Here is an 11,876-nt window from a genome sequence, read left to right as displayed (position 1 = left end):
GCCAACCTAGAAAAGAAAGGAAAGGGAATGTTAAAGAGTGCTAGGGCAGAAGAGGATGAAAGAGAATGTTAGGATCCAGCCTGGGTGAATGGGGAATAAGGGGAAATGGAAGAGCACTGGAATCAGGCCAACAGGGAAGGAACTGTGAGCATGCTTGTGACAGAAAAGCCATAAAGGAAGAACAGGAGAGAACATCCCCATAGTAATATAACTTGTGAAAATTCCGTAGATTTTTTTTTTTTTTAATCATAGACTGTATATTACTTAAACAGATATTGAATACGTTCAATAAAAACTAAAAAAACAAACAGACAAACCCAAAAACCACAAGCTACCAAGTCACCCGTTCAAAACCCAAACTGGAAAACTTGGCAGCTAAGTTATGGGACTATTTGAGCAGCTCAAGATGGTGCCTTCCCAATGCTTCACATAAAGCACCTGTCGCCCGCCCTATTCTTCGACACCGTAGACGCCGCATTTCTGCTTTCCTCGATATAAAGGTCATTTGTCGCCCCGCCCCCTCGTTCAGTGTGTCAAAGCGAACGAACGTCACTTCCGCTCACGAGCGCATCTTTCTCATGTCTTCTCCCTTTCAGCAGATACAGATAGCACCCAGACCCGGAAAAGAGATCGGGAAGTGACGTCGAGTTTGGCCCCGGTAGTCCTGGCGGCGGATCGGTGGTGGGACTGAAAGAACCGGTACGGAGCATGCGCTGTAACTATACCGAAGGAGGGGAGGGGAGGGGGAGGGGCCGTGAGAACATTTAAAGTGACAGCTCAAAATAAATTATTCATAGTACCGCACTACTGGAACGATCGGGCGACCTATATTGTTCCATTTCACCATCATAAATCTGGTGTTGTGCGACTGTTTATCATGTCAAAGATGTGGCTTCTTTTTTACTTAGCGTAGATCTTTAAAGATTGTACTGTTCATCATCAGAGACTTGTGATAAGACCCTTTCTGTGCAGAGTATTTGCTCATCACAGGTACTAGGTGAAGTACTAGGTCAAAGAACTTAAGTACAAGTAAAAATACATGTATATTTTTAATGCTTAAATAAAAGTACAATGAAAAACACATTGAAAATTTAAAAGTAAAATAGCTGTTACCTAATATATTTCTTTTTTTTAGGTAAAAAGCAAATGCTGTCTGAGGACAGGAGGCATATATTCTCACATGTGGGTGACATCATCCACAGAACCCGGTATGGACACTGCCACGTGCTTTGTTACTTTAAATCTTTTGGCAGTGCCCATACCATGTGCTGATGTTGCCTTCCTTCCTAGGGTTACTATATGGCTTCAGAAAAAGGATGGTTTGAGACATCCGGGTTTTTTCCATTGAAAGCAATGAAAGTAAAACTTAGATGTCTCAATCTGTCCTCCTTACATCCATTGCTTTCAGTTAGGGTTACCAGATGTCTGGATTTCCCCAGACATGTCCTCTTTTAAAGGATTCTGTCCTTTCTCCCTCCCCCTTCCCCCTTCCCCATGGGATCCTGTGCTTGCTCACCCCGGCGCTGCTGCTGTAACTCTTCATGCCGTCGGCAGCGAGAGTGAACTAAACACCGAAGGCAGTATGTTTAATTCACTCATGCTGCTAACAACTCAAAGAGTTTATAGCAGCGCTGAATAAGCAAGTATCAGATCTTGGGAGGGGGGGAAGGGGGGATAAGAAAGATGCTGGACTTTGGGGATGGGAAGGAAAGGGAAGGAACGATGCCCTAGACCTGCAGGGGAAGAAAGGGAAGGGACAGATAGAGACACCAGACCACAGGAGGAGGGGAAGGGAAGGAGAGAGATGTCAGATCACTTGATAGTGAAGTGGGGGAGGAAGAAGATAAAGATGTCAGACCAGAGAAAGGAAGGAAGGAAGGAGGAGGGAGGGATTCCTGACTAAGGCAGGGAGAGGGGAAGGGAAAGACAGAAAGATACCAGATCACAAAGGAGGGAGATTAAAAAAGGAGGGAGAGAGATGCCAGACTGTGGGAAGGAGAGGAGAAAGATCCCAGACCATAGGAGGGAGAAAGGGGGAAGACAGATTTCAAATCATAAGAGAGGAAAAGAGAGGGAGTAGATAGAAAGATAGAAACATGATGGCAGATAAAGACCGAATGGCCCATCCAGCCTGTCCATCCGCAGTAACCATTATCTCTTCTCTCTCTAACAGATCCCACTTGCATATCCCATGCCTTCTTAAATTCAGCTACAGCAATATCGCATATAAAAATGTTAAAAAGAACTGATCCAAGAACAGAACCTTGAGGCACACCACTGGTAACATCCCTTTCCTCAGAGTGATCTCCATTGACCACTACCCTCTGTCACTTTCGACTCAACCAGTTCCTGACCTAGCCCACCACTTTGGGACCTATCCCAAGAGCACTCAGTTTATTTATTAGATGTCTGTGTAGAACACTGTCAAAGGCTTTGCTAAAATCTAAATACAACACATCTAGCGCATTCCCTCTATCCAATTTTCTGATCACCCAGTCAAAAAAATTAATCAGATTTGTCTGACAATACCTGTCTCTAGTAAATCCATGTTGCCTCCGGTCCTGTAATCCACTGGATTCCAGGAACTTCGGCATACTTTGTTTTAAAGGCATTTCCATTAATTTGCTTACCAGTTAGTGGCCTGTAATTCTCTACTTCTTCCTTACTTCCACTTTTGTGTAGAGGGACCATATCCACCCTTCTCCAGTCCTCTGGTACCACTCTCGATTCTAGAACTTCCCTAAGATCCTTCAGCTCCCTCAGATGCACACCATCTAGCCCCATCGCTTTGTCTACCTTTAATTTAGCTAGCTCCTCATGAACACAACCCTCTGAAAATCAATCAGGGTCTACTACTCCACCATCCCTATTCGCATTTGTCTTCTGTGGTCCTGCTCCCAGATCTTCAGCCGTGAACACAGAACAGAAATATTTGTTAAGCAATTTAGCCTTTATCAGTTTCTACATATTGCTCCCCTTCACTTTTGAGTCTCACAATGCCACTTTTGCACTTCTTCCTATCACTGATATATCTAAAAAATGTCTTGCCTCCCCGTTTTACCGTGTCAGTTAATTTTTCTTCCATTTGTATCTTTGCTTTCCTGACTACTCGACCAGCCTCTCTTAACTTTACCAGATATTTTTGCCTGTCTTCCTCTTTCTGCGATCTTTTGTAGTTTATGAAAGCTAACCTCTTATTCTTTGTCAACCTCTCCAGACCGGTACAGGCTTCAGTGATGGTTAATGGCTCATCATGACCAGCAGGTGGAGACTGAGACCAAATTTTTCGTTATAGTGCTTAATAGCTGTCCCTCCCTCTACCTAACCGTCTTCTCTCAGTCTCCAAGCAGGTGGTCGGTGAGCTGTACCAATCTTCCCTTGTTAGAGCTGTTGGAATTTGTTTAGGGCTCCATGTCCCCGTTCTGGTACTGGACTGAGCTTGGAAGAGCACTGTTTGGGGGTCAGTCCGACCTCAGGGGTGTCACGCCCAGTGGGTCTCATGCTGGTCTCTCCCCCCATTCCTCCACCTCCCCAAAATTTTGTAGAGGTGCCTCAGCTGTAAGCCCCAATACAGGCAAGGCATATAGCTTTGATAGCCAGTGGAGTGTGTTCTGTAAAAAAAAAAATAATCCTGAGGCAGTGCCAGTCTGAAGGGAGCTTTCCCTTGTCTATTATTGCTATTTTTTTTTTTTTACTAACTGGCACTTTGTTTTACAGCTAGGTCTCGTATTGTTCAATGAGCACTTTCACTGGGAGAAAGTGCTCATTGTGCTCCAGACACGAGGCATTCGCGGCCTGTCTAGTTATATTATATGTATAAAATACTTTTTGAGATAGATAATTTGGTTAATTGTACCCTGCTTTGTAGTGTTGGTATACCAATGAATATTCATGAGAGAGATTTGCATGCATTGTATCCTTGCTATGTTTTGTAAATGTCTCTCATAAATATTCAGTGCAGATTTCTGAAAACTTGACAGGCTAGGGTGTCTCCAGGACCAGACTTGGGAACCACTGATGCAGTAGTTCCCAAATCTGTCTTGGGGGCATATTCATTGAGGGAAAACCTGAAAACCTGACTGTGTTGCAGCCCTTGAGGACCATGTCTGCTCTGCAGCATACAAATCTCTCTCATTACTATTCATTGTGAATATCCTGAAAACCTGACTGGCTGGAGAGCCCCCAGTAGGTTTGGGAACTATTGCCTTGGTTCCCTTTTTTATATGTTTTATTGAATTGAACAACACTTAGAATTTTATGATTTGCGTTTAATCAAAATTTTAATAAACTGACCTGAGTGTTTAGATTGCTGGATGCCTTGTTCATAATTTCTCCTACTTGATCATTTATGGAATATTTATGCAATAGTTTCCAAGTTGGATTTCTGAATTCAAGTGGACACCCATCCTAATTTTCTTGTCCTCTTGCTCCAAGCCATGGATTCACAGTCTCCTGGAGGTGAGGAAGCATTGGAGGAAGAGGAAGAGCTAGAGGCGAGCATAGAAGACCCTGAGAATGAACAGCCTGGGAAGCCAGTGTCCAGCAGCCGTAGTTGCTTCCTGACCCGGCGGGGAATCACACTACGCGTGCTTCTGAAAGATGGCTTGATTGAACCTGGGGAAGGAAAGCTGTCCATTTACTACCTGGTAAGAAAGTGAAGCCTGATTCTTGCCTTGTAGCCCCTAGAGAATCCACTACATGTCTTAATAAAATGAATTAGACTCATTCACCAGCCCTCTGGCTGGACAGGAAGGTTAACAGTGACATCTAGGTGCTTCTTAAGGCTCTGCATCATGAAAATGGGCTTCCATTGCTGGGTTAATCAGTTTTATGCTGTTATAGAACAGAGATGTCATCATGACTTACTCTGTTTTGAGAAATTCAGGGGCAGCAGGGAACCTTCCACAAGTTATGCAAAACCAGGAAAACCTGATCTTAAGCATGGCTAGCCAGAAGTGGGTCTCTCAGCAGCTTAGACAGTATAAGTCCACCTGAAACTTTGAGCTCAGAAATCTCCCCCTTTTGGACAACAATTCATGGAGCGCAGACTGTCCTCAATTACCAAGAAAATATGACAGAAAAATACAGAAATATTCACAATTGTGTTTTGTGCCAATAGCAAAACCAAATGCACTTGTTGTCTATGGGCCTGATATTCAGAAGGGTTTAACCGGGCAGGAGAAGCTTCTGCCAGTTAAACCCCACTGAACTGACTGGCCAACAGTATTCAGCAGTACTAATTGGGTAGTGCTGCTTGAGCTCAGGCTGTGCAGCTTCCGTGGTGGTTTGTACCAGGATTGGGGCTGACTGCATTCCTCTCCCAACAACATTGTGCAGGCTCCAACAACATTGTGCAGGCTCCAGTGGGGGTGTGAGGGTCCAGTCCCTTGGGGAGAGTGGATGGCAATCTGAAGAAACAAGCCAATTTTCCTTTGTCAGACTTGTCTAAGACAGAAATCTCATACCTCTGACGAGACTCTCTGCTAGCAATGCCCAGTATCCAGCATGACACAGTGAGTAAGGCTGTTACAGCCTATGGAAAAATCGGGGGAGGGAGGTGTCCTTAAAAGTTAATTTTAAAGGTTTCTGAGGCTAGGGACAGGGTCCCCCATCTCCAAAAACTCCTTCCCTGAATTTCTAGTGTTTCCTTTTTCCCTCCAGGGGTCATTTTAGGAGTGAAAATCATTATTGTGGTGGCTATCTTGGATTTCCCAATTTGATTTTAGAAGCCTCTATCTGCCTCAAAACCTCTCATTTTTTTTTTTTTTTTTTTAAATTAAAAAGGGCATAAATGGACTCCTCAGGTGGAAATCCTTTGGATTCATGTCAGATTTGTGGTGAATACCTGTCCAAGGGGGGTCATTGTTCCATGTGCAGTGCACAAGTGAAGGGGGCGGGAGCTTTGGACTTTACCACTTCCCATGCCTCCCAGGGAATTGGAGCCCATTTGGAATATTTCCTGGGCCAAAAATTTCAGCTGGAGCTGGAAAATGGAGAATTTGTGTCCCTGGTGAAGCACAGCCACGTGCTGGCAGACAAACCTCAGCGGGCACTATGGGAGGTCCTGTCAGGTCCCTTCGGGCAACCTAGGCAGTGCTTCACTCCCAAATTCATACTTGTAATGTATGAAGCTGTTTTTAAAATGATTTTTTCAAAAGAACAAGTCAAAAACATACACCGGTACAAAATTTTACAATAATATTGAATCTAAAACTCCAAGAAATACAACACAGGCAAAACAGCACGAGTCCAGGTGTTGGTTCTTCAACCCAGACTCGGCCAACAAGAAAGCACCCCACAACCAGTCAACCCCTCCCCCCCACCAGCCCACTCTTTCAAGGATTAACAGCAGTCAACAAAGGTACTGCTGGCTTCTGCAGTCTATTTATAATTTGACTCTGTACAGTGGGGGATAGAGTATGTAGACAAGGGAACCAAACTGACAAGAAGACTTTTCTCCAGTTTCTAGAGGAATGAGCTGACATAGATTCCCAAACCATTAAGAGGTAAATTTTATTTCTCCAATACCAAATAGTGGGTGGGGAGTCCTGTAACCAATGATTTAGAATGCATTTCTTCCCCAGGATATAACCTTTACTGGGGAGCAAATTATCTTCAGCAGAATGTCCCCCCGAATAACCCCTGGCCAGAAAAATAATCCCCTCAAAGTGACATGGGAGGGCTTAGCCAACGAGAGATTGGAGATACATACGTACTTGTAACTAAAAGGCACTGATCTTCGGACATGTGTTAGGGAGTTATCTAATCTGTTACGCCTGATAAAATTTAGGTGTGGGGGTGCTCCCAAAGTGAAAATGTATGAAGCTTTTTTAAGCTACAGAAGCTGACCTGGCCCCCTCGGGGAGGGGGAGGAGGCATCTTGACAAGAGTGACATCTGTGCTTCTTCCCGTGAAGGGCCCGGAGTCCCCTAGTCTAAGCCATGCTCAAGTGTCTGGAACCCAGGCAGCACAGGATTTGGACAAAGATGGTTCAGGGTCCATGCTTCTATTCTCTCAGTCGGGGTCCTCCATGCTTGGAGATTCAGCATCTCAGCTTAGTGGAGCTACAGCACCACGCACCTTCACTAAAATAATGGTCATGATAGCAGCGCACCTCCGCAAGGCAGGGATGTACTCTTACCTGGACGATTGGTTAATAAGGGCACCGTTTGAGGCAGAGGGAAAAGCAGCAGTGGTCCAGGTTGTTTAGAGCCTAGGCTGGGTGATAAACTTCAGAAAGAGTCACTTGGCTCGAACAAAGTCCTTGGAATACCTGGGAATTCTGTTTGATACAGATTGGAACAGGGTCTTTCTTCTGGAAGCGCGCAGAGCAAAGCTCATGCATCAGATTCTGGCAATAAAGGACAGGCCAGTTCCGATGGCATGGCATTATCTTCAGTTGCTGGCGTCCATGGTGGCAATGATAGATGTAGTATCCTGGGAAAGAGCACATTTACACTTTCTACAGGAGACACTGCTCTCCTGTGGCACTCGCAGTTGGATACAATGAACTTGGACAAACACAGCCCTGTGCAGCCTAGACTGATGGCTGAAGCCACGGTTCCTATCCTGGGGAATGCCTCTGCACATATCCACTTGGGAAAGTGTGATTACACATGCCAGTACCAAGGGCACCTGTTGCAAGGCTGGTGGTCACCCTCACAGAGGGGTTAGTCAATCAACCTCTTGGAGCTGAGAGTGATCAGGCTAGCCCTTTGGGAACTGGAGAGCATCTTGGAGGGTAAAGCAATCCGTGTCTTCTCAGGCAATTCTACAGCGGTAGCCTATGTCAACCGTCAGGGAGGCACCAAGAGTGCTCCATGAGATTAGAGGCTGTTCTGATGGGCTGAGGCCCATCTATTGGCTCTCTCCTCAGCAAATATAGTAGGAGTGGACAATGTGCAAGCAGATTTCCTGAGTCGTCAGACTCTGGATCCAGGAGAGTGGTCTCTGTCTCAGGAGGCCTTTGACATCATTGTACACCACTGGGGCAACCGACGTTCAATCTCATGGCATTAGCTAGCAACAAGAAGGCTGCTTGGTTCTTCAGTCAAAAATATGAGCCAGGAAGTGACGACCTGAACACTCTGGTCCAGCCCTGGCCTTCAAAAGAGCTTCTGCATGTGTTCCTCTCATAGCCAATGTTAGGAAGAGTCCTCCAAAGGATAAGGATCCACAAGGGGAGAGTAATTCTGGTTGCCGTGGACTAGCTGAGGTGGTTGTGGTATGCAGACCTGGTACATCTAAAAGGGACCAGGAGCTCAGAATTCCCTGTCATCTGGGACTCCTTTTGTAAGGCCTAATTGCCCTGGAGGATCCAGACTGCTTTAGTCTTACAGCTTGGCTCTTGAGCGCTAAGCCTTAGTGTGCAAAGGCTATTTGGAGTTGGTGATAACCACCTTGCTAAGATCTAAGAAGCAGTCTACTTTGGCAGCCTATATGAAGGCTTGGAAGTGTTTCCACAGCTGGTGCAGTCAGAGACACACAGGTCCGCCTAAGGCTCCAATGGCCATGGTCTTAACCTTTCTTCAGGAGGAGCTCGATAAAGATCTTGCAGTCAGTTCACTCAAGATAGTGAATCTTTCCTGCTTTAGAGGACAGACCAAATAACAAACCTTGGCTTCTCATCTATATTAATTCAGATTTTTAAATGGGGCATTGCGTCTTTGCCCCCCTGTGCACCAGCCTTTTCCATCCTGGAATCTTAATCTTGTCTTATGAGCACTAGCTCAGGCTCTGTATGAGCCCTTGGAGGAGGCCTCGCTCATGGACTTAACAGTCAAGACTGTGTTTTTTGTGGCCGTATTTTCGGCCAGAAGGGTATTAGAATTGCAGGCTCAATCCTACAAGGAACCTTTCCTCAAGATTTTGGAGACTGGTGTCTCACTTTGAATGGTACCTTCTTACCGAAGGTAGTTTCCAGTTTTCATATAAACCAGGAAGTGCATCTCCTGGTCTTTTTGCCCTTTGGGGCAAAGAAGGAAGACAAGATCCTGAAATGCCTAGACATCTGAAGAATTATTTTCCATTATATAGAGATGATGAACGAGTTTCACCTAGAAACATAGAAACATGACGGCAAATAAAGGCTAAATAGTCTATCTAGTCGGTCCATCCTCAGTAACCATGATCTCTTTCTCTCTCTGAGAGATCCTATGTGCCTATCCCAGGCCCTCTTGAATTCAGACACAGTCTCTGTTTCCACCACCTCTTCTGGGAGACTGTTCCATGCATCTACCATCCTTTCTGTAAAAAAGTTTTTCTTCAGATTACTCCAGAGCCTATCACCTCTTAACTTCATCCTATGCCCTCTCATTGCAGAGTTTCCTTTCAAATGAAAGAGACTCGACTCATGCACATTTATATTATGTAGGTATTTAAACGTCTTTATCATATCTCCCCTCTCCCGCCTTTCCTCCAAAGTATACAGATTCTCTCTTCATGCTCCTCAGTACAGCACGTTGGCATGGTCAGCATCAGAGGTGACCATTTCAAGATGGTTTCGGCCCATATCGGGAGTGGAAAACAGTCTCCTGTGGGAGTAAAGGGTGGTGGTGTCCTGGGTAGAGGTTAGAGCTGTCTCACCTGAAGAAATTTGTAGGGCAGCCACATGGTCTCGCTTCCACACTTTCACTAAGTTTTATAGGGTAGATGTAGCAACCAGAAGGGATGCAGAGTTTGTTTCTGCAGTACTGGCAGCAAGCTCACTTGCCCCTCCCTAGGCACTGGGAATTGCTTTGGTATATCCCATTGGTCAAGACTGATATTCCTGTTTACAAGAAAGAAGATTAGCAAAGGTAAGAACTTAATCTTCCATTCTAGTGCAATAGGAATAAGTCTTGATTGCCCTGTCAGTTTGTTAGCCTGCTTTTTGTCTCAGACATGTCTGGAGGGTTAGGTATCTTGTTTACTTTCACTTAAGGTCAGGGAGGAGAAGAATTTATTACAGTAGTGTAAAATTTACAAATTGAGTAATTTTTCAATTGTTGATGCAGGTTGCACACAAGTTTCATTTCACGGCAGTAGCTTACTAAGGGGGGGTGGGGGAGGGGGGGCCATCCGCCCCGGGTGACAAGCCCTGAGGGGGTGCTCCCGGCCTTGCCGTTCAGTCCACCCCCACCCCCCAAAGGACCGCTCGCCTACCTGGCCTCCCTGCACCACCAAGAAACAGCCGGCAGCGGGATCGCAATGTCAGCGATCCCTGAGCTGCTTCGGCGCTGCTTCCTGCGCCGCGGTCCCGCCCATCCTCTGACGTCAGAGGAGGGGCGGGTCCGCGGCGGAGGAAGCAGCTCCGAAGCAGCGCAGGGATCGCTGACATCGCGATCCCGCTGTGGGGTGCTTCATAGGTGGTGCAGGGAGGCCAGGGGGGCTAGCGGTCCTTCGGGGTGGGGCAGGCAGGCAGGCCTTCAAGGGGGGGGTGACAGGCAGGCAGGCCTTCAAAGGGGAGACAGGCAGACAGGCCTTCAAAGGGGGGACAGGCCTTCAAGGGGGGGGACAGGCAGGCAGGTTTTCAAGGGAGGGACAGGCCTTCAAGGAAGGGGGACAGGCCTTCAAGGGGGGGATAGGCCTTCAAGGGGATCAGGCAGGCCCTCAAGGGGGGGAACAGGCAGGCAGGCAGGCCTTCAAGAGGGGATGCAGGCCTTCAAGGGGGGTGCAGGCCTTCGGGGGGGGTTGCAGGCCTTGGGGGGGAGGCCATTCAGGGGTGGGATGCAGACCTTTAAGGGGGGACAGGCCTTCAGAGAGGGGGGCCCTGGTGTAAAAATACACGGAGGGAATGGGGGGGGGGGGTTCAAAGAGACGCGCATATGCTGGACTTTGGGTGGGAAGAAATAATGGGTCTGAAAATAGAGAAGAGGGAGAGAGATGATGGGCCATGGTTTTTAGAGAGGGAAGGAACAGAAAGGGAGAGAAGTTGGACACAAGGGATGGTGTGGAGGGGGGATAGAGATACTGGATAGAAGGGTAGTTGGGAAAAGAAAGGGAGAGATGCTGGATGAAAGGGTAGTTAAGAAAAGATGGATCTGTGGAAGGAGACGAAAAAAGGATAGATGCCAGACCTCCTGGGGAGGGAAGGGAAACGGGGAGGACAGAGATGGCAGATGGATGGTTAACATGCAGAAAGAAGGAAGAAGGAGACCCTGGCAAGCAAGTTATCAGAAGACAACCAGAGCCTTGGACCAACAAGATTTGAAAAATAACCAGACAACAAAAGGTAGAAAAACTAATTTTATTTTCTGTTTTGTGATTACAATATGTCAGATTTGAAATGTGTATCCTGCCAGAGCTGGTGTTAGACTGCAAACGTGAGCTAAGATTTAACAGAGAGGAAAAGTCCTTTTTGTTTCTTTATTTTATTTACACCACAGCACCAGTGTGGTTAGGAGAAGCCAAAGGGGGGTGAAAAAGCTATAAAATAAACCCACCAGGATGTTTGAAAAAAACAAACAAACACCCAATTGGGCAGGAAAGTTGAATCGATAAACCAATTCAATAGGTCGAATCGAATCGAATTTTTTTTTTTTCCTTGAATCGGGCAGCACTAGTTTGCGCTACTGTCTTAGACTTTAGGACCTGGGATTGGAGAGAGATGGCATCCTCAGTACTTTATAATGCAAGTGAAACGAGGATTTGGTCAGACTTTTGAAGGGTCTGCAGAAGAAAAATATTGTATAGGCCGGGGACATGAGACAGCAGGAAACAGGAACTTTTCTTCCTTCTATTTTTGTGAATGGCAAGGCTGAAGATGTCGGAGAGTTCAATTATATGCTTTATAAGAAAATATAATAATGTGTTTTATAAAGTTTATAAGCATTGCTGGCCTACCCGGTGAGGTGTTCCTAATGGTGGTGATGGTGGCGGCAGCGTGTCAATGTGTT

At 46.2% G+C, this 11,876-nt stretch overlaps 1 protein-coding gene across 7 annotated transcripts in view; it reads left to right on the top strand.

Annotated features, from left to right (window-relative positions):
- Positions 1–545: 545 nt before the first annotated feature.
- Positions 546–11,876, top strand: part of MPND (MPN domain containing) — a 51,911-nt gene continuing 40,580 nt past the window's right edge. For 6 of the 7 annotated variants that reach the window (XR_004540471.1, XR_004540470.1, XR_004540469.1 and 3 more), the window contains exons 1-2: positions 546–699; positions 4,435–4,646. Coding sequence is in view for 3 of the 7 variants with exons in the window: in XM_033956872.1 (XP_033812763.1) it covers positions 4,437–4,646 (210 nt within the window). In the remaining 4 variants the exon portion in view is untranslated. Of the gene's footprint in view, positions 700–4,434; positions 4,647–5,337; positions 5,514–11,876 lie in introns of those variants that run through there. The other variant, XM_033956873.1, reaches the window with a different exon arrangement.

Source organism: Geotrypetes seraphini, chromosome 8 (genome assembly GCF_902459505.1).
Source record: "Geotrypetes seraphini chromosome 8, aGeoSer1.1, whole genome shotgun sequence".
Classification (NCBI taxonomy): domain Eukaryota; kingdom Metazoa; phylum Chordata; class Amphibia; order Gymnophiona; family Dermophiidae; genus Geotrypetes; species Geotrypetes seraphini.
The sequence above is the reverse complement of the archived record's forward strand: the minus strand, read 5'-3'. Positions and strand labels throughout refer to the sequence as shown.